Source organism: Anolis carolinensis, chromosome 2, assembly GCF_035594765.1.
Source record: "Anolis carolinensis isolate JA03-04 chromosome 2, rAnoCar3.1.pri, whole genome shotgun sequence".
NCBI lineage: Eukaryota > Metazoa > Chordata > Lepidosauria > Squamata > Dactyloidae > Anolis > Anolis carolinensis.
This window is the reverse complement of record NC_085842.1, coordinates 130,384,468-130,407,328: the sequence shown is the minus strand read 5'-3', so window position 1 is coordinate 130,407,328 and position 22,861 is coordinate 130,384,468. Positions and strand designations below refer to the sequence as shown.

The 22,861-nt window shown below is 43.3% G+C and overlaps 1 protein-coding gene across 1 annotated transcript; it reads right to left on the bottom strand.

The window, feature by feature from the left end:
* Nucleotides 1-6,168: 6,168 nt before the first annotated feature.
* slc25a10 (solute carrier family 25 member 10) lies at nucleotides 6,169-22,567 on the bottom strand. Its single transcript, XM_003217325.4, has 11 exons — nucleotides 22,386-22,567; nucleotides 16,789-16,908; nucleotides 15,380-15,494; nucleotides 15,243-15,291; nucleotides 14,810-14,851; nucleotides 14,449-14,492; nucleotides 10,468-10,538; nucleotides 9,301-9,393; nucleotides 8,596-8,673; nucleotides 8,268-8,324; nucleotides 6,169-7,785 (listed from the first exon to the last, which is right to left on the bottom strand). Exons 1-11 carry the CDS (start codon nucleotides 22,473-22,475, stop codon nucleotides 7,684-7,686), a joined length of 861 nt encoding a protein of 286 aa, XP_003217373.1. The 5' UTR covers nucleotides 22,476-22,567; the 3' UTR covers nucleotides 6,169-7,683.
* Nucleotides 22,568-22,861: the final 294 nt, after the last annotated feature.

The window sequence follows — 22,861 nt, the reverse complement described above, 5'->3', positions numbered from 1 at the left end:
GTTCACCTTGTTCAATTGCATCACACCCAGCTTTCTGTTTCCAGTTCTCATTAGGAAGTTCACAAGTAAAGGAAGGTAGAACTAACCCTTGTATTGCTGCAGGGGTAGTACTGTGAAAGCCACTGTAGCTTGAAGGTTGGACTAGGACATTAGGAGACCAGAGGTTTGAATCTCCATTCAGCAAAGGCAACCCAGCCTCCTCTGAATTACGATAATCCTACAAAGAAATTTCTAGGTTAATCACCATATGTCAGAGCTGACTTGAAAGTACATAATCGTGCAGTCAATTTCTAACAGCCTAAACCGGTAGGCTGTTAGAAATTGTGGGAGTTGGAGTCCAAAACACCTGGAGGGCCGAAATTTGCCATGCCTGAGCTAAACTGTTGCAGACCAAGGACCTCATCACATTAAGCATGTGTGGTGAATCTCGCGGGGCCCAGTGGGGGACGGGGGGAACCCATCGCCCGTCTTGCTCGTCACTTCATCCTACAGGGAGAAGTGTCAGCTGCCCAGCTTTCTCCCATTGTTGCCTATGCAACATGGGAAGCCTCCTGTGTTGCCACTGTAGTGGCTAACCATGCTTTCACTTCACTTGCACCACGGAGCCCCAAACTTGTGGGATGGGAGCCAGTGGACTCGGTGCCACAAGTGTATGACAGGCAATTTTGTCCATCTGATGAGGCTCTAACAGAGAATTGTGCGGTAATGTTTTGCCAGTTCCTTCTTCTGACATATATCCTACAGCATCTGGTAATCATTGTTGCTCTCCCATCCCAGTATTAACACTGCTTAACTTACAAGATCAGACTGGCTCTCATCCCTTTGGGGCATTTAGGCCCCAGTGAGTCTTACTTCCTTATCTATATAGAATATAACCTGTGCTATTTATTGATTGTGAAAAAAGTACTGCATACTACTGTTTCAGGTTTTTTGACAATTTCAGTTTTATTGGAGAAGCTTAATTTTAGTTGTTTGGGAAACAGATGTTTATTTATTTATTTTATAGATTTATATCCTGTCCTCAGCATTTGTCTCTAGGCGCTTAACAAATACAATGTAATACAGCATTGAACAATAAAAACAGAAAAGACGTGTGCAGAATAGAATAGCAGTGTGTGTGTTTTAACGAGCCAGGATCTATAAACAACAAAATATATGGCAGCCAAATAATTTAATAGAGGTAATAAGGCACTGGCAAAATCATTAAAACCTAGAAGAAGAGGGCAGACTTTATCTTTACCTAAGTCAAGTTGGGAGTTGATCTAATTCTACTACAGAAAGGCTCCCATGTTTCCCAGGTTGATGCTCTTCCTAATCCTGCCAGTGAGCGGATAACTCATGACAAATCTGGCAATAGATGTAAGAAACAGAATAACCAACAACTGTAGTTTCCTTGCTGGAGTTCATCCATCTGGACTGTCATCTTTTTCTTTTCCCATTGTCTTCTACCTTACCAAGCATTGTTGCCTTTTCTAGTGAGTTGTGGCTTCTCACGATATGGCCAAAGTACAGCAATCTTAATGCAATTATGTTTTCTTGTAATGAGAGCTTATTTTGCTCTACTGAGACCCTTTTTATTGGTATTTTGATTGGTCCACAGTATCTCTAGAACTCTTCAGCTTCATAGTTCAAATTAGTTGATTTTTGTCCTTTCATTTTTTTAAACTGTCCTGCTATTGAAACATACACAAATTAGAAATACGATTTAATAGACAATTCTCACTTCAGTATTATCCAATGATATATCTTTTCCATTACAGGATTCTGTCTCGATCCTTCATAGTTGCCCTTCTAGGTCTTAGGGCCCTTCCAAACAGGCCCTATATTCCAGGATCTGATCCCAGGTTTTCTGCTTTAAACTGGGTTACAAGAAAGCCGCTCTGAGTCCCCTTTGGGGTGAGAAGGGCGGGATATAAATAAATAAATAAATAAAAATCCGCATTGTCAGATAATCTGGGATAAACAGAAAACCTGGGATCAGACCCTGAGATATAGAGCCTGACTGGAAGGGCCCCAAGTTTTCTGATTTCTAGACTACAATCTCCATTCTGATTAATGACTGAGCCAAGATGTAGAAATCTTGAACAATTTCAGTATGTACATTGTCTGCTTCAGAGTTAGGTAAATCATCTGTGGTAATTTTCCCCCTTCATGTTCAACTGTAAATCTGTCTTTACATTTTTCTGCCTTGACTTTCTTCAATAATTGTTCTAATACTTTGCTATTTTCTGATAGTGCTATAATAATTACACATTGATAGTTAATCTTTCTTCTGAGAAGCTTTCTCATTGGCTTATATTTTAAACTCTCAACAACCCTGCAGAATATGACAGATTAAGAAACATTGATCCAGGGCATTCAGTGAGCATCTTGGTTAAATGTGAAATTTGAATTTGGTCATCCACAATCCTAGTGTTGTGCTCTTATCACTGCACTGTGTTGTCTTTCACACTGAGGATGTGTACTACATATAAAACTATGCTGCCTCTTAATATACTTCTTCTGTAGATTTTTACATACAAACTGCTATGATAGATGAAGATTTCCCTTTGTTGTTGTTGTTTATTCGTTTACTCACTTCCGACTTGTTGTGACTTCATAGACCAGTCCACACCAGAGCTCCCAGTTGGCCGTCGCCACCCACAGCTCCTTCAAGGTCAAGCCAGTTACTTCAAGGATTCCATCCATCTTGCCCTTGGTCGGCCTCTCTTCCTTTTTTCTTCCATTTTCCCCAGCATCATGATTTTTTCCAAGCTTTCCTGTCTTCTTGCCCTTGGTCAGCCCCAATTCCTTTTTCCTTCCATTTTCCCCAGCATCATCATCTTCTCCAAGCTTTCCTGTCTTCTCATTATGTGGCCAAAATACTTCATCTTTGCCTCTAATATCCTTCCCTCCAGTGAGCAGTTGGGCATTATTTCCTGGAGCATGGTGTACCATGCGGTCCAAGGTACTCTCTGAATTTTCCTCCAGCACCACAGTTCAAAAGCGTCTATCTTCCTTCGCTCAGCCTTCCTTATGGTCCAGCTCTCACATCCATAGGTTATTATGGGGAATACCAGTGCTTTAACTATGCAGACCTTCATTGCCATTGTGATGTCTCTACTCTTTTATCGAGGTCATTGCTCTCCTTCCAAGAAGTAAACATCTTCTAATTTCTTGGCTGCAGTCTGTCCTCAGTAATTTTCACATTACAAATACAAAGTCTGTCACTGCCTCCATGCTTTCTCCCTCTATTTGCCAGTTAACAATCAGTCTGGTTGCCATAATCTTGTTTTTATAATGTTTAACTACAACCCAGCTTTTGCACTTTCTTCTTTCACCTTGGTGATAAGGCTCCTCAGCTCCTCCTCACTTTCAGCCATCAAAGTGGTATCATCTGCATACCTAAGGTTGTTAATGTTTATTCCAGCGATTTTAACTCCGGCCTTGGATTTGTCAAGCCCCGCACGTCGCATGATGTGTTCTGCTTACAAGTTGAATAGTGAGGATGAAAGTATATAGCCCTGCCGTACTCTTTTCCCAGTCTTGAACCAGTCTGTTGTTTTGTGGTCTGTTCTTACTGTTGCTACTTGGTCATTAATACAGATTCCTCAGGAGACAGACAGGGTGACTTGGGTATCCCCATACTACCAGGAACTTGCCAAAATTTATTATGATCCCTTGTAGGGCAGTGTAATGGCAGTTTGTGATCCCCATGTTAATAGCTCACAGAATTTGCTTCGCGTTTCAGTTCAAGATTTAAAGAAACATTCCAGTTTGTTGGACCTGTTTGGTAGATGGGATTCAGCACTTTATGTAACTCCATCAAAGTGCAGACTAACATCTGGAGTGGATTGATTACTCTCATTGTCTGCAGAGCCACTGCACCCATTCATCACATTTAGCATTCAGCATTTAATTTTTTTTATTATTTTTTACAAAAAGTCAAATTATTGTATCTGGCTTTTTACTACCTTTTAGCTACATATAATCCTAAATGGCACGAAGTCTGCAATGAAGCCCCCAGCCCACCGCACTTCTTTTGGTTTCAGTTTGATACCCCAGCCAGATGTTTATAAATTAAAACTGCTACCCACAATTTGTATGAGGGCAGCAGGCTAATGAGTCACTTTTCAGAAAACTGCCAGGAGACCCAAAAGAAACAGGGCTTTCACACCTATTCTCTCTTCAAACACAACAGACGTTGTAACTACCTGACAAATGATCTGTTAAACAGTGGATGCAGAAATTAATCTCTGTTAATATCTGTCTTGACAGATTGTTTATTCCTTTGCTACCATAGTTACCTGCGGCTTCAAAGCTAACTGCTCCCAAGTTTTGAATACAGTTGCCTTTTCAGGTTAGAATAGAGATGGGATTTAGGGACTGTGGCCAAGTATTTATTATCAGAGGAAGATACCTTATACAGGCCATTAATCCATTAGATTAGCAGCAGGTCAATTTTTTTCTATACCTTATGAGAGCCATGGAATTTCTTAGAAGTTTTCCTTCTCACTAGTAAGTCTGACCTTGTAAAGCTTCTGGGAGTAGGTAAGTTCAGGGTGGTATAACAGTAATAGTAAATAAATGCCAGACTGAAAAATTGTTCAAATCAGGGACTGCGCTCTCCTGTGCAAGATTCAGAAGTCCCATATATTTATTGGGTAGCAGTACATTGGAGGCCTTAGCCAGCTTCTGCCTTGTTCTGGGTCCATTAAACCCTGGACAGTAAGTGCCCACCCCATTTTAGGAATGACTGAAGTCTTACGCAGGATATGCCTCCCTATTTTGGCATGCATTGCATAGATGGAGAGAGTACAACTAGGTCAAAATATAGCTCTACACTTTTGGCATCAATGGGATATTGCATTTGTCTATGTATATGTGAATACAGAGTGTGTGTAGATGCACACTTGTGTTCTTTAAAGGTTTCCACATTAAGGTTACAGAGTAGCACACCTAAGCCTTGCTCCTGCCATTCACGGAAGAGCACCTCAAAAGATGAAATGGGTGAACTTGCTCTCTATTATCTCATTACAAACAGGTCCTTCAAAGGAGCGTGCCACATATGTTGATCTCGTCTCTGGCACTGAGATGAGAGAGGAAGCATTCGGTGCCTGGGCTCCATCTGCTGTGTAGCACCCGTGCCTGAGGCCTTCTCCAGAGCTCATGTTGCTCAATCCATCATTCGGTAACCCATCATGGCATGCATCCAGAAGCAAAGAGGGGCAGGGGAGAAGTAAAGAGCACTCTCCTTCTGCAGTAAGCAGTATTGTAATAGAACTTTCAAATTCTACTGTGCATGCAAAGATACATGATGAAATTAGGCAGAGGGAGGAAAATAGCATGGAAGACACCGTTAGCAGTATCTTATCCTTCCTCCTGTGAAATGGAGAACACATTGATGACATGAGTGTGTAACTAACCAGCGGCACTGGATTCTTCATTCCTTCCAATCCACTTTCTAGGGTGCCTCAACCACCCTAGACCCCCCCCCCCCCCCAAATAAAATAGTCTTGAGAAGAAAGCCTCTCCCAGCATCATTAAGCTTTGTTAAGATGATGGGCTTTCATTTTCTTGGCTTCTTTCCACAGCCCAATTAGCATTAGATCTGAGACTCACTTCCAATGCAAACTACACAGTATGGGGCAGGCTGAATTGGCAACTATGGTGTGTTGAGCCTGTGCACCTGTGGTTTAGACACTACTCTGGCATTCATGCCATAACTGGAGCAGGGATTCTGGAAATAGCCTTCAAATCTGTCAGCAGGCCTGTTACAAAGAATTGTTGGCCAACCCCATATGTAATAGAACAAAGCTTGCCACTGAAATCCACAGCCAAGAACCATGTAAGTTGTTTAAAATCAGTATTTAGTGTCGTAACAAAAATTGTGCTGAAGCAAGAAGCTCCACTCTACTTCACCTTAAAGGTCATCGGTGCCCCTATGGCTTTAGACGATTTGCTTCAGACAGCAAAGGGAATCCATTAGATGCTGAAAGGGACAATCATACAACCCAACTTGTTAGTCAGATATTATACTTCAACTCAGCATTCCTACCCAAAATAAGCACTAATATTCTGAAAAGCAATACTCAAAGCTTCCAGTTGACTGAATGCTAAGCATGTTAATTTGCAGCCACATGCACTTTATTTCAAAAGGAGTACAACTTTAAAAAATGAGACACCTGCTTTGAACTACTATTTTATTGTCATAATTACAAAAGTGCTGGGTCCTGGCTCTTGGTGCCCGCCAAGTCACCACCCTCTGGAATGACGCTTTGCCCACCTGCTGATGGGTGAGCAGGTGGTGAACACAAGCCAGCTACAAGGCGGGACAGACAACAGAATTGCTTCTAGAATTGCTTCATTAGGCAAGGCTTTAGTGGGTCAGAGCCAGATACATTAAAAAAAAGTAATCCAGTGTACAGCAGAGTTTTCTCAACATCACAATGAAAACAAGACAACTTGGGGAGATCCCAGTCTACTAGGCTTTCTTTATATGGCTCAGAGGAACCGCAAGAGCAGAGGGTAGGCATCAGAACAAGCTTGCCCACCTTAAACCAAATAGGGCCTTTCCCCCCACTGTTAGAGAAAAATATTAGAGGAAAGCTTAACTCTTGCTCACTAATGGCACCTCAGAAGTACCAATTTGTCACTATCTGTGACTGAAGCCTCAGTAGGTCCCTTTGGTTTCATGAGGCTTTGGCTGAACAAGGTCTAGATGATGAAACAGGCAAATGAAAGCAACAAGAGATGCAAGGTTTGACACAGGAGGGGACTTGACTGACCCAGTTGCTTCCAGTCACAGAATGCAAACGGAAGGGACTTCCTGTTCCTCAGGTTATAGGCTATGGTGGTGAGAGGACACTGAAGTAGGAACAAGGGAGGAGACAAGGAAGCAGTGTTTTAATAAAATTGTTTACAAATCTGAGTCATGGGAGGACAAAGGATTCCTACTCGCAAATTCACTATAATCATAAACATTTTAAAGGAAAGCGATTATGATTTTGCTTCTCCTGTGGACAAGGAACATTTTTGCTCGAGAAAATGTTACATGAATAGGAGGAAGTTAGTACCTTCCCCGCCCCAAAAAATAGCAAAAAAAAGTGACCGAGGAGGTAGAAAAGAAAAGGTATGGCCCATTGGGTGAGACAACTTACTAATCATGGTGCTACACTAGAGAGAGCAATATGGCACAATACAGTAGAAGAGCATTATGGTAGGGTTGCAAAATAAATAAAGCAGAGGCATTGCTGGAATGCTGGCTTTAAGACAATGGCATTGCAGGATGACCAGATGTTACTGTGGAATGCTGTGGATCAGCAAGGACGCAGTACTGGGGGTGGCACTGTGATGCTGATGGTACAGAAGGAATTAAATGATGGCTGGGCATAGGAGAAAGACATGAGAGGAGTGGGCACTCATTGCTATTGGGCACTAGAGGAGAAATTTTTGACTGGTTGGCTGCTACAACATTAGGCACCAAAGAATATTGACAGGTTGGCTCATATTCCTGAGATGGTTAGGCACTAAAAAGGGGCATTCTTTGAGAGTTCAACTCATGCCATGGCACTGAAGAGGCCTTCATTAAGACTGTTGTACCTTGACAAGGAATGGCACATGCACCTGAGCTTTGTGGGACCCCACTTCCCAGGCTGCAGTCCCTCATCTTTTGCATCTCTAACCAAGCAGGCTATTTCACCCTCAGTCTACCACTTTGTAGCCAAAGTGCTTGCGTAGCTGCTCCAGGAAGACGAAGGTAAGCACAGTGTGAGGGACCAAGCGAATGCCAGCAGGAACAAGGCCCTAGAATAAGAAAAATCGGTTAGGTTCTGCTACTGCCAGTTTTGGAAAGCTCGCACTTTCTCTGATGCAGGCTGAACTAGGAAGGGAAGGTGGAACTAGAAAACTAGAAGGTGGAACTGGGTCTCAAAGCCAAGAGGAAGCCACAGAAGCCACAGAGAATTTAGCCACAGATAAGAATCTGCCCCACAACAGAGCAGTTTGCCTTATGCAGCTGACTTGTCTGTGCTTGAAAGGGCAAGTAGTTCAATATAGGGCTGCAAGCACTAGGGTTAGAGGGGGAAAGCTGCAGTGTCAGAAAAGCTACTTTCTCCTTCATAAAGAAGAAAATAACTGGACAAAAGAAGCGAGTGCCATTATTTGGCATAGCAGGGATATTGAAGGAACCAGAAATCATAGCAGGGTTGGTATTTACACTGTCTGTATTCTATGCATGACTGAAGTGGCACAACAGCCTACTCCTGCTCCCATCCCTTCCACGTTACCTTATAAAAAGCCAGCGGCCCAAGCTTGGCAGTTTCCAGTGCACAGTGCATAACACCCTGGAGCAGAGAAGAAAAACGTAAGAACTCAGTGCGTCCCTGTACATGTACAAAAATAAGGCCCAGTGTCTGGGTATCTTGGTCTAGATGCAATAGCCAGGATGAGGCTCAGATATTGTGGTAACATGTCAACAGGAGGAGGAGGAGGGGAAGGAGGAAACATTCTGGCAGAAATTGAGGCCAATATGATGCTCAAAGCAAGCAAGCAACTACTCAGTGAAGATTCAAATGACTTGTCATCAAAGCAAACATGAAGAATCAGATCACTCACCCGATATTCACCCTGGGAATTCATCATTCGCGTCTTCAGCACATCCAAAGGCTGACAGAGGAATGTGGCACATCCTCCCTGCAGTTGGAAGTTGGAGGAGAGACAGACCCTTTTGAGAAAGTTTCCCGCTCACCAGATGGCATGCTTGTGACCACTGGGTAAACTAATCATTATCCTATCCTGTCAAATGGTGGAAGAAAATCTTACCAAAATCTTATTAAGCTATCAGGAGTATGACAAGATGATTCTGAAAAACATTTCAACAGTTGTACTGAAATAAGGATGACTTGTCTATCTAGTAAGGCCTGAACAGCTCAGGACCCCAGAAAGCCAAATTCAGTCTGCAGCTAAAGTATGGAAACTGCCAGGCAGTTCACAGCCACCCCACCGCCCTTCCCTCTCGGCTTTGGCAAGTTTAAATATGAAGCAAAACCATATGTTTTGTTTGGCATGGTGAAAGAATACTTGGTCAGGTCTGGCCTGCCACTATTATCATCTTCTAATGCGATTTCTCTCATGACCCACTTTAAAACCGACAATCATTCCAGGAGAAGAGTGCAGACCTCAACTCTTGCAGGAAAGGACCTAGCTGGCCTTTGCAACTCATTCTCATCCCAGCCTTGATAGCTCTTTGGATCTCTACTTTCCTAAAGAACATTACAGTATTTCATTGTAATAACCCTACAGGCACAGTTATATACTTACAGCAATAGAGCTGGCTAGAAAATGGGTGAAAATATTGTCTGACAGCAAACCGGACCCAAGAACCAACTGCTTAGCCTGGTCATAGCAGGAGAGCTGCAGAGAAGCAGAAAATTGTGAGATTAGGCTCCTAATCTGTCCATGCTCACAGACAGAGAAGTTGGTCAAAGCATCCATCATGCTCTGGACTACAAGAAATGAAGCAAAGCAGTAATGTCAGTCCCTTATGCTGATATCTCAGAAACACAAGCTACAAAACTAACTTTTACTCTCTATTGTGTCTGTCAGAACCAGGTGAGGTTAGGATGCTAAAGGCCTCACCCTACCTATCAAGTCCCTAGCCAAAAGGCCAGGGGCACAGGTTGACTGGGGGTTTGGGTCAGGTAGCATCCCAGTCCCTAACCTAACCTCAGTCTCTCAAGATACTGTACACATTTTCCTTCATCACCTGCTGGGAAAACAATGACATCTGTAAAGCCTACACATTCATTGTGAGAGACAGATGGGCTAAAAAAAACAAACAACCCCTTAAACTTTTTGACACCTTGGATCAAAAAAAGTTCTACTGCTGCACACTTCTGGCAAGCAATATTCCACATTCTCTAATTTCAGAAATTATACCAGTTGCCCATGAATTCTCAGATTTCTGTACCACTTAATGTTACATTCTGTTAGGGCTGCCTAAAGATTTTACTACTAATAATTATAATATAATAAAACTTTATTTATAACTCGCTCTCGCTCTCCGGAGGGACTCAGGGCAGTTTACAGAAATAACAAAAATGGCAAACATTCAATGCCAATAAACAGAAAAACAACAATCAAAGCAAAGCATGAAATCAAATAACTCAATATAACTTATAAACAAACTGAAATCAAGGGTTAAACTAAATAAACATAACGAATACAAAGAGTTAAACCAATTAAAACACTGGCTGTCCTCTGAGTATTGCTGCCTGACAACTCATGGGATGCTGGGGACTCTGCGCCTCCCTCTCTAGCACCACCTGGCGAGAGATAAGGGCTCTTCTATTATACTTCCTTGATTCAAGACAAAAGTGCTATTAAATGCTGTCCTATGTCAACCTTCTGGGTGGATCTGATGCAAAAAAGAAGACATGTAAAGAACCAGGCTGCCTTGAGGTGCCTCTGTGGCTGCTGGATTCCTACCTGTCCAACAGTAACCAAGGCCCCTCGACTTGATGCCATTGTTCCTCCAGAAAACAATTTCTTTAATCCTTCTGCAAAGACAAAAGAGACCAGAGTAATTAAATGCACCCATTATAGATTCTATTCACTCTCCATTTGGATGCTGATCCCAAAACATTTGCCCTTCCAAGTTGCACTTGTCTAGAAACAATTGTGGTTTCTGCCCATTAGCTTTTTCACAACTCCAGCTTTTTTACCCCTGACAGCATCCAAAGTTTAAAAAGTTCTGTTATATTATAGTTTATGAGGAGAAAATAGAGCCAATTGATAAATGACTTCACACCATTACCACTGCACTCAATTACCAACAGAGCCATGGACTTCACTCAATTACCACTGTGGGATAGTTTCAGTGAGATGAAATATATGAGCATTTGGCTAAAATTAAGATCAGACACTCAGATATGGTCAAATATATTGATCCTCTACCACAGAAGATTACAAAACTAAACAAATTGGTAAGTATCAGAGCATTTCGAAGGGAAAGAACTGCAGAAATTAATCAGATGAGATGGGATTAGCTGATGCTAAAGATCCAGGATTCTCTTGGGATGTAAGACTCCCACAACGTTTAGCATAGAATCATTATCTGCGGGTGCCCGGCCTAGATGCAGATCCGACATTAACCAGGGGGTGAGATCTGATGGCCCATAAAACCCCTTCAACTCCATGATTCTATGATGAATTCTCCACTCACACTTTAGAGGGAAAAGATCCCTAAAATATCATTATCCTTTTGTAATCATCTTTTGTAATAGTCTTTGCAGTGATTCTTCCATCTTTTTCTCTTCACTATAGAAAATCCATTTGATTTTGACATGAGCAGTGATCCTACAAGTCAAATGAATATATCATCGGTCAATAGCGGCTTGATAGCTCATGTTGCTGTAATTGGGGATTATACCAATTTACGTACCGTATATACTTTAATATAAGATGACTTGAATATAAGCCGAGGCACTTAATTTTACCACAAAAACTGGGAAAACGTATTGATTCAATTATAAGACGAGGGTGGGAAACACAGCAGCCACTGATAAATTAAAACAGAGATACCAATAAAATTATATTAATTGAAGCATTGGTAGATTAAATATTTTTGAATATGTACATAAAACTATAATTTAAGATAATAATAAGAGTTTAATAAGATATTTTCAAGTATAAGCCAACCCGAATATAAGTTGGCCAGGACCCTCACTACAGTGTAAGCTGAGGAGAGCTTTTTCAGCCCTAAAAAGGGCTGAAAAACGGTACTTAATTTTATTTATTTGGGAAATTTTATATCATCTCTCTCCGAAGACTCAAGGCGGTTTACAACAGCAGTTAAACATAAATAAAAAATAACCCATTAGAAAAGATAGATAATCCCACTCAGTCCCAGTCAGACATAAAATTATCATTAGCTAAATAAAACAATTTAAAATCCCCAAGAAGATAAAATATGACTAAAATGCAGCTCTTAGGCTTCTGTCAGCTCTAATTAAAAGCTATTCCACACAGGAAGGTTTTCAGGTTTTTCTTAAAAGACAAGAGGGTGGGGGCTGCTCTGATGGTTTCTGGCAAAGCATTCAAGAGTTTAGGTGCCACCCCGAGAAGGTGCCATCTCTAGACAATTTTAAGTGACGACTGTCCCTGAGCTGAGTGGAGAGGAGCATTTCACTACTCGATCTTAGGAGTCTAGCCGGTTTATATGGTAGGACATGCTGTATCAATTATCCTGGACCAAAACCGTGTAGGACTTTATAGGTTAAAACCAGCACCTTAATTTGGGCCCAGAAACTAATAGAAAGCCAATGGAGCTGTCTCAGCAGGGGGATGATGTGCTCCCTGGAGTCAGCTCCGATTGCCCTATGCTGGACCAATTGCAATTTCCGGACACCTGAAGTAACCAGAGCATATATCACCATGGCCAAGTCAGATTTTTCCAGACTTTCCCAGGTCCTATGCAAGTACCTCTTTCTCTGGCTAAAAAACAGCAGGTCAATTAGCAGCTGGGGTGGTGGTGATTGGAACTACACCCTGGTGTCCCCCAGTAGTTGCTATGCCACCAGGGTAAACGTAGTAGCTATTGTTCATCTGGTCCTCCAGGTTGCTTCTCCTTCCCTGACTGCATTATAGTATCGTTAATAACCAAGACACAACATTATTCCCTCTGGAGGCACTGATGGGCCATGGCGGTACATTCTGACATCAGCACACAGCCAGGGAAGAAGAAACAATTATAACTTTGGCCCCTTCCACACAGCTGTAGAAAATCCACATTGAACTGGATTATGGCAGTATGGACTCAGATAATCCACTTCAAAGCAGATAATGTGGACTAACTGCCTTGATATTCTGGATTATATGGCAGTGTAGAAGGGTCCTCTCTGTCAACTTTCAGTGTCAGTACCCTGGTGGAGCAATTAAAACACTTGGGGTTTTTTAGTGTGTTGTTGGGTTTTAAAAGATTTTGTGGCAACAAGTAATCACATTTAAATGAATGCAACATTTATTATTGAGTAAAATTAATAATTCTTTAAAGGGCTGTTCAGATCACCCATAATGGCAAATAGCTGTTACTTGGACTTTCCACTTCCCTACCCACAACACTGAAAAAAAAGTCATTATCATATCTAAACGTATAGAAAATCCATTGCTTGCATCTTACAAAGGATGAGCAAGGAATTATGGATGCCAGAAACCATCCATCTAAAAGCAAGTTCAGGGCTTCCTTTGCTTTAAGTTTTAGTGATAATTAAAATACATTCCAGCAGATTTTTAAATGTTCAAGGTCATGTATGATTCATGGGTGACTACACGTACCTTCTAAGGACTGCTTCCAGTACACCACCATAGGGAAACTCTTATCTCTGAATATAAGTAGTCTGCACACTGAGTATCTACACGTTTGCACAGTTTTACAAGAAGGATTTAGCATGGGTATTCCAATCAATTTTGGCAGCTATCCTATGGACCCCTGCTTTTGAGTAATTTGGATGACTATGAACCTAGTTACATACTGAGATATTCCACTCCTTGTCCTCTTTCCTTGATTCCAAGAACATCACCAGGTGGTAAGAAGGTATCACTGTGTGCCCTGATGCTGGGCCTTAAAGACAGAAAGGAAGAGTCCTACTCCTTCACCTTACTCCTCCTTTCTAATGTTTCTTTTTCCTAGGGCTCTTCCACACCACCATACAACCCAGAATATCAAGGCAGAAAATCCCACTATATCTGCTTTGAACCGGGTTATCTGAATCCAAACTGCCATATATTCCAGTTTAAAGCAGAAAATATAGGATTTTATTCAGCTGTGTGGAAGGGGGCCTAGATGAAGATGAAGAGGTCTTTTTTACTCTTCTTTCCAGAGCCCTAAATGTTCACCCTCTCTGAAGGTTCAAACATCAACATTATAGTTTATGTCTTGAATCATTGATCATATGTAAATTATCAATAACTTTTCTCCCATAATTCAAACAGACCCAAGCCAGACCTTCAAATGCCTTGGAAACACTGAATACCACAGACAATAATGGGTAATCAACTGAGCCACTGTGTTTACTGTTTTATATGAACTGTTTTGTAGATTGTTTTATATGAATTGTTGTTTTTAGGCATTGAATTTTTGCCTATTTACTGTATGCCGCTTTGAGTCCCCTCGGAGAGAAAGGTGGGGTAAAAGTGATGTAAATAAATAATAAATAAATAAATACTAGCTGTGCACACAGCTTTGCCCATTCTGCAGCAGCTGTTTTTGCCTTTGAACTCTGTTCCAAACACAACTCTCTATTAACACCTGTTGCCTGCAGCACAGGATTGTCCCCTAAAACTCAAGGTTTCCCACATTGCATAGAAAAGGATTCTTTCTAATGTCAACTTGTCACATTCAGGGAGAAAAGACTTCCGAGGTCTCTCAAAACTGCAGTCTAGTCTGCTGTGTGCTAGTCAAATTCTTACCTTCACGAAACACCCGGTACAAGCCATCCAAGGCATGTGAGTAGCTAGGAAATAAGGAGAGATAATTAGCTGCCTGTACCATGCTTGCATTTGCCACAGTGCACCCATATAATCTGGTCATTTGTGGAGGGTTCAGTCACATGCTCCCACCCTTACAATTCTAGTGGGCATAACAGAGCTCTGACCATCAGAGCTACTGTCTTCAATTGAAAAGACACCTAAAGCTTGAAACATTGGATGTCTGCCCCTCAGTGGCTTAGCAGCTTGAGAGGAAGCACAGGATGCCTCCATCCTAACTTCCATATTCTTATTCCCCCCCTCCCATATATGTATCTAAACCCTCTGCTATTCTGACACTTACTTGCGCCTCAGATGAGCTGGCTGTTTCATGTCATTCTGCATCCTGGAAAAGGAATATTACAACACTGAGAAGATTGCAGAAATAAAAAGCTTTGCCACCCCATCACCCTACAATGTTATATCCGAGTTTACACAACAGAAAGAGGATTAACAGAAGGTGAAACTGTGGGTCCACTAGGTGTTGTTAAACACTCATTTCCATCAGCATTCGTCAAATTGGCCTATACTAAGGCATGATGGGACTTCATCAATGTTTAACAGGCCCCTATTGGTGGAGACATGTTTTAAGATTTTAGTAGGAGCACTGCCAGTATGATTTCCCCCATCCCTTGACCTCCCTTTCCACTCTCTGTGTTGAATTCCTTGCAAGGATGGGTCATGGGATTCTGAACAGGACAAAGAACAGCACAGGAAAAGAGGAAAGGGGTACTGACCTGACATTCACCATATCAGCCGGGGTCCCCACAAACCCACCAGTGAATCCTGAAACCAGAGAACAGCGGGTGAAAGGGGACTGTACAATCTGTCCTGATCCGGCCCATCATCTTACGCTTGCCAAGCCCCAGCTCACCTCCTACTGCACCTAGCAACACCTTCTGGTAGAAAGGCATGGGCCCCTCGGCACCCCGGCTCAAGCGGTCTCGCACAGTCTCATAGATGGCAAAGCGAGTGAGGGAGTACGTGATCTGAGGAAGTAGAAAGAGTATGGCAGTATTGTCTCAGGCCCCAGCTGCCCTGTTCAGCACATGGAGCTTCTTGTAGGGATTTAGCTTATGTGCACAGCTTTGTGTGAGAAGCAGCTAGGACCCCTTCCATACAGCTGAATAAAATCCCAGTTTATCTGCTTTGAACTGGAAAATATGGCAGTGTAGACTCAGATATCCTAGTTCAAAGAACATATTGTGGGGTTTTTTTGCTTTGATATTCTGTGTTATATAGCTGTGTGAAAGGGCCCTAGGTTACCAGTACACAGAGGGGGAAAATCCATCATCACTATCACATATGGGCTGCTAAATCAACTGAATTAGTTGCTGCTCCCAGTGGGGACTCATCAGTAAAGGTTGTCCAGTCTGCTAAAAGTCTAGACAGGAGATCAACTCAGTTAACAGAACAAGCTTTATTTCATAAATATCCACTCCTAGAACTTACCATATATACTTGAGTATAAGCAGAGTTTTTCAGCACTTATTTTAGAATGAAAAAGCCCCCCTCGGCTTATACTCAAGTCAAGGTTATTTATTATTTTAATCTGTTGTTATTATTACTTTTATTACATTTATTATATTACTCTACTTATGATTATTATTACATTTACATTATTTTACTCTATTATTTTTATTGCATTTATTATTTTACTCTATTATTACTGTTATTACATTTCCATTGTTTTACTCGATTGTTATTTTTATTACCTTATTATTTTACTCTATTATTATTAGAAGGATAAGTAAACACATTTACATTGAAGAAGGTCAGAGTAAGGGTTTAATCAGAGTTGGACAGTCTTATCTTACAGTACAGTTTTATGTAAATATTAAAAAACATTTAACCTACTGATGCCTCAATTAATGTAATTTTATTGGTATCTATTTTTATTTTGAAATTTATCAGCCTTGGCTTTTACTCAAGTCAATACGTTTTCCCAGTTTTCTGTAGTAAAATTAGGTGCCTCGGCTTATATTCAAGTTGGCTTATACTCAAGTATATACGGTACTTGAACTTCGCAGTTGGCTGCATCTACTGAACTCTATGCTCTTGTATTTTGCAACATATTTGTCAGTAATTTGACAGAATCAGACATTCCTCTCTGGCCCACAAGTAACAGAAATTGCCTTCTTTTTTTGGAGGATGCTGGGAGAAGCAGCAAAGTTCTGAGAGGCAATGACGAAGCCAGGAAGCTGGCCTGTGAAGCCCTGGCAACACAAGAAGCAGGACTGAATGGAGGGTGAAGAGCAATATTTGACATGGTTTGTGATTCACCTGCCGGCAAAGGGAGGCACTCAATCCATTGTAAAGTGCCAGAAAGCCATCACTGCGGACCACACGCACAGCCATGCCTGTCATGCGTATCTTCACTTCCTGCTGAGTTTGCAGATGGACCTATACATAAAAAGCAGGGAGAAGAAACAGGTTAAGGCTGGGTTCCTCATGCCTGAGCAGACATTGCTGGGATAGGCAGGGAGATTGACTACGCAGGCACTTCTGATGCAGCAATCTCCCAATCAGCAAGATAGTTGTTAAATGCCTTCCATTTGAATTTAACCTATGGAAACCCTATGAATGAGAGCCCTCCAAGTCACCCAATCTTAAACAACTCTGCTCATGCTTTGCAGGTTCAGGGCCGAGACTTCCTTAACCAGATCGATTCAGCTTAAATGCGTCTTTCTCTTTTCCTAGTGCCCTCTGCCTTGCCAAGCATTATTGTGTCTTTTCTGGTGAGACATGTCTTCTCATGATATGACCAAAGTATAGCAGCCTCAGTTTAGTCATCTTGGACTCTAGGGACTCTAGGGAGAGTTCTGGCTTGATTTGTTCTAGGACCAATTTATTTGTCTTTTTAGCAGTCTGTGGTATCCACTGAACTCTTCTCCAACAATATATCAAAATTAATTTTAACATCAACTTTGAATCCTGTGCTCAGTGCCAGGAGTTACTATCCTTCAGGGCCAATTATTTATGTCTACAAGTCCCATTCCATAACAACACCTGAAAGAAAGGCAACACTTTTGTATAAGAATGTATAACATTGATATTTCATTATCTCCCATCCAATTCCCCACCTCAAAAAAAAACCTGGAAAGTGACTTCTAGCTATCTTGCTCCAACAAGGTTTTTCCCTCATCAGGATGTAACAGTCCCATTCTTTCCACAAAGGCAAGGCCTAGATCTTAGCTGTTGCTAAAATCCATTCCCACAATTTTACCCATGTTCTGCCTGCCCCAAGGTAGATCTTGCGATGTTTCAGATTTCGATTCCTAGAAGCTTCAGTCAACATGGGCAATGGCCAGGGATTGCAGGAGTTATAGTCCAAAACTTTCAGCAGGCTAAAGGTTCTCCAGCCCTAGGCTACTAGATACCACTTTCCCCTTGGTCAGGGTTTGTGGGAGTTACAGTCAAAAACTTCAAACAGGTCAAAGGTTTTCCAGTCCAAATCTACCTGATACTACTCCCTTACCATTGACAAATCTTTGCTCATATTTTATGCCCTCATAATAAGCAAGCAAGATGAATTTTGGATATATTAACATTGCAGCTATATAGTATCGTTCTAACAAGAGCAAAGGACAGTACTGAGAACAGAAGATTATAGCCCATCTGCAGCTTGGAATACACCTCAATGTGAGGTCCCAGGTATCAGGCCAAAGTAATCTGGCAGGCTTCACTGAGATGCAAAGCAGCTGATGTTTATAGTACAGTTAAAAGAAGAATCTAGGTGAAAGGCACATATGCTGATAAAAATCAAAATTGCTGGCAGGGTCATTGGCTGGCGGGCCTCCTGTAGAAAGAGAAGGGTCAAATAACTAAGAGTGGAAGAGGTGGTGGCCTGTATGAGTTCCGCATTGGTCGAGGAGAAAAAGAGTACAGATACTTCTAGCCTCACTTGTTACACCAGTCTTACATCATCCAACCATATTCAGGATGATTGCAGAGGAAAGAATTCCAAATAACTAGTCTTCCTGAGACTCCAGGTCCAAAAGTGGGAGGAAAGGAGGATACTAATACAATAAAATAAATAAAAACTGTCAGGAGTGTTTTAGATAATAAATCCCTAGCACAAGCCAAGCCACAATTGGGAGAGCTAAAAAATTAGGAGAGCTAAAAGTTCCCTCACTCTGGTCAAGAGATCTGGTTCATGAAGGACTGATCCAGTTGAGACTGATGGGAATTTAGTTCAGCTGATGCTGCCGAGATACCAGCTGCCAGGAGAGGGCAATAAAGAGGCAGATGGGGCCTGGATGGGCAGAGTTCCCAGGCAGCCAGTGGGAGCTCAAAGATCTATTGTGAAGGGTGAAGCTGGAATTTGTTCATCAAGGGAACACAAAAGCAGGCAGTGATGGAAGCTGAAATCTGCTGAGTCTCCAGCATTTGCAAATTCATGATGGCATTAATGTGCCCGGCCATAACAAGAGGAAGGGATGCCTCCCTCACACGGGACCAGGCCAAACATGCATAATGTGGAGGAAGCAATGGGTGGGTGAGAAGAGGGGGACAGGTTTTGCCTGTTTACGTACAAGCCAATGAACAAAGAAACGTCAGGGAAGCTAAATTTCCCCCTGCCAAGCCAGTTACATTTCAAGTTTATTCAGACTGATCATTTTCCTATCTGCTTGAAGCTTATGGGCTACATTTGTCCCTTGGTCTTGTTCAGTGAGTTGGGAAGAAAGCATAGCTCTTATGTTGCTATTTGGGTGGCTTCAAGTTATTTTCAACTTATGGCAATACTAAGGTAAATCTGTCACAGGGTTTGCTTAGCAAGATTTGTCAAGAGGGGTTTGCCACTTCTCTAAGATCTGGTAAATTTCTTTCAGCAGGTGAAGATCTGAACCCTGACCACGAGAGTCATCGCCCAATACTCAAACATTATCCCATACTGACTCTCTGCTGCTGTTATAAGACCAAAATTCAGTTGCTGATTTTCCCCTCTGTAGTTGAGGCAGGGGGCCCCTGGTGGCACAGTGTGTTAAAGCGCTGAGCTGCTGAACTTGCGGACCAAAAGGTCACAGGTTCAAATTCCGGGAGCGGAATGAGCGTCCGCTGTTAGCCCCAGCTCCTGCCAACCTAGCAGTTCAAAAACATGCAAATGTGAGTAGGTTAATAGGTACCGCTCCGGCGGGAAGGTAGCTCCATGCAGTCATGCCGGCTAAATGACCTTGGAGGTGTCTACAGACAACGCCGGCTCTTCAGCTTAGAAATGGAGATGAGCACCAACCCCCAGAGTCGGTCACGACTGGACTTAACGTCAGGGGAAAACCTTCATCTTTTAGTTGAGGCATACAGAAACAAAGTGGGCATCCCAGCCACATTAAACAACTGTTGCCAGAACATCTTGCAAGCCCCGATGAAGAAGAGAGAGGGACTGGCCTGAGGCTGTTGGTAGTGGCTTTCTGGAACACAATTGCTGTGGGGATATACATTTCATCAGCCTGAGCTAGCATAGACAATAGTACTGTTGGTATAGGTGACGTTGCACTGATATGCTGTTGATATCCAATGCAGTAGCTAGGGATCAGTGCGAGTCATGTACCAGAGATTCTGAAGAACAATTTCTCCTGATTTTTGCCTTCCTGTCCTTCGCCAGGGCACTCCCATCCCCTTGCTTTCTGTTCTTCAGGACAAGATCTGAAGCTACTTTTGAGAGAAAAGCACAGAGTTATAACTTACTAGCTCCATTTGTAGTAGAAAATCCATTCATCTCAAGAGACACTGCGGCTGAACCTTAGGATTTCACTCCATGCTGCTCCTGGATCCCAGGACCTGATCCCAGATTATCTGCTTTAAACTGGATTATATGAATCTCCACTGCCAGATAATCTGGGATAATCAGATAATCTGGGATCAGATCCTGGGATATTGTGGCAGTGTGGAAGGGGACTCTGAAAACCTCACTCAGAAACGGAACAGTCTACCATTTGAGCCGAAATTCTCGTACTGTTTGAACATAAAACCTTTGTTGTCCAGATGTTTTAGACCCGTGGTTCTCAACCTGTGGGCCCCCAGATGGTTTGGCCTTCAACTCCCAGAAATCCTAACTGCTGGTAAACTGAGTTGTAGGCCAAAACACCTGGGGACCCACAGGTTGAGAACCACTGTTTTAGACTATATTTCCCATTGCCCTCTATCATTTGCCATGATGCTAGGGCTTCTGGGAGTAGGGCCGAAGCTCCCTCCTCTGCAAATTCATTTAAGGGGAGCTTTGTCCATGGCTCCTGGGCCTCCATCTGGGCCTGAAAACCCTGCAAGCGGCAGGAAGACTCCTGCCAGCCGCTAGCTTCTTGGGGAAAGCTTCCTGGAAGGCGGCCAATGCCTCCAGGCCAGGAGAACTGCCCCCGAAGGGCACACCAGTGGATGCCAGCCTGGTTTTCCTAGGCAACGAGACGCCAGAAGCTGCCAGGAAGGGAATGCCAATGGGGTCCAGTGTCTCCTGCCCAGGCAACTGGGGAAAGTGCTCCTCATGAGCTGCAAAGCCAAAATGGCAGTTTCCACAAGGCCAAAGGAATGTGTGCCAGAGTGGGGAGAAGCTGCTGCTTATACTCCCCATTCACTCACTCAGCTTCCACGCCAGGAGTTGTGTGCATGTATGTATGGGTGGGTGTCTTCCTTTCCTCTCCCACTCTTTCAATCAGTCTGCCCTGGGCTGCTTCCAGACAGTTGTACAAAATCCCACATTATCTGCTTTGAACTGGGTTATATGTCAATGTGGATTCTGAGCAGGTACTGTGGGTTATCTGCCTTGATATTCTGGGTTATATTGCTGTGTGGAAGGGCCCCTAGACTTCACTAAAAGTGGGGACTGCAAAGATCTTCTGCAAAGGCTGGAGAGGACTGCCTTTTGGGAAAGCATTTCCAGAGAGCACCCATTATTATTAGTATTATGTTTGTTTATATCCCACTTTTCTCTCCAACAAGGGCCCCTTCCACACAGTTGAATAAAATCTCACAATATCTGCTTTGAACTGGGATATATGACAGTGTGGACTCAAGATAACCCAATTCAAAGCAGATATTGTGGTATTTTCTTATGGGTTATATGGCTGTGTGGAAGGGCCCAAGGAGACTCAGGGCCCTTCCACACAGCCATATAACCCAGACTATGAAGACAGAAATATCTGCTTTGAACTGGGTTATCAGAGGCCACATTGACATATATTCCAGTTCAAAGCAGATACATGGGGGATTTTATTCAGCTGTGTGGAAGGGGCCTCAAAGCAGCTTACATTAAAAACCTTTTAGGTAAAGATAAAGGTTTCCCCCTGACATTAAGTCCAGTCGTGTCCGTCTCTGGGGGTTGGTGCTCATCTCCATTTCTAAGCTGAAAAGCCGGCGTTGTCTGTAGACGCCTCCAAGGTCATGTGGCTGGCATGACTGCATGGAGCGGTTACATTCCCGCCTGAGCAGTACCTATCGATCTACTCACATTTGCATGTTTTCAAACTGCTAGGTTGGCAGGAGCTGGGGCTAACAGCGGGGGCTCACCCCATTCCTTGGATTCGAACCGCCCACCTTTCGGACAGCAAGTTAAGCAGCTCAGCGGTTTAATCCACTGCGCTACCAGGGGGGCTACCGGCTGTTAGGAATGGGGGGCGCTGAAGTCTCAAACACCCGGAGGGCCTAAGTTTGCCCATGCCTGATCTAGACTGTACAGTTCAAGCGGCTTGGCACCACTTGGTCTGCCTTGGCTCTGTGCGATGGGATCCTAGTATTGCAAGGCCTTCGTCCTTCTCGGTCCCACCAAACTGTGGCAATTATGCATGGGGCCAAACTGCGGTGTAGCTGCACCCTCCGGAGCGACTCCTTCTGGGTCTCCCTTGTTCCAAAGGCTCCTTTCCTTGCATGGAGGGATAGTATCTGGGACGCACCTTGAGCAGGTCGAGCGGGTGGGTGCAGCAGGCGGCCCCGCAGGAGGCCAGGCCCCCGAAGTACCAGCGGGACACGCGCTTCTCCGCCATCGCCCCGGCCCTCCTCGCTCTCTCTCTGCCTCTGCCCCGCCGAGCACGCAAGCCCGGCCTCACTCCTGGCGCCCCCCCCCACCCGCCTTAAAGGGGCAATGCCCACACGCTCAGAGGGAGGGAACAGGGAAGTCCTCCTTAAGAGAGACACGTTGAGGAGGGCGGGCCCTCTCTCCCTCCCTCCCTCCTCCTCGCCGGCGTGTTCCCGCCCGCGCAGCTTCGCCTCTGCTTTCGCTCTCATCTGAGATAAATCCCAGCTCTGCTTAAATCGAGCCCTTGAGATCCTTTAATCTCCACACCTATCAGGTTCACACCCCGCGGATAGATAAGAGGGGCTCCCTCTACGCGGCCGTGGAACTGGAAGGCAGCATTCCTTGGTTAGTGTA

Coding starts and splice junctions, on each gene's coding strand:
- slc25a10 (XM_003217325.4), bottom strand. CDS start 22,475: ATGGCGGAGAAGCGCGTGTCCCGCTGGTACTTCGGGGGCCTGGCCTCC. Junction 16,909..22,385: donor ACCCGCTCGACCTGCTCAAG/GTGCGTCCCAGA, acceptor TTTTATGTATAG/GTCCATCTGCAAACTCAGCA. Junction 9,394..10,467: donor CCTTGGTTACTGTTGGACAG/GTAGGAATCCAG, acceptor GCTTCTCTGCAG/CTCTCCTGCTATGACCAGGC.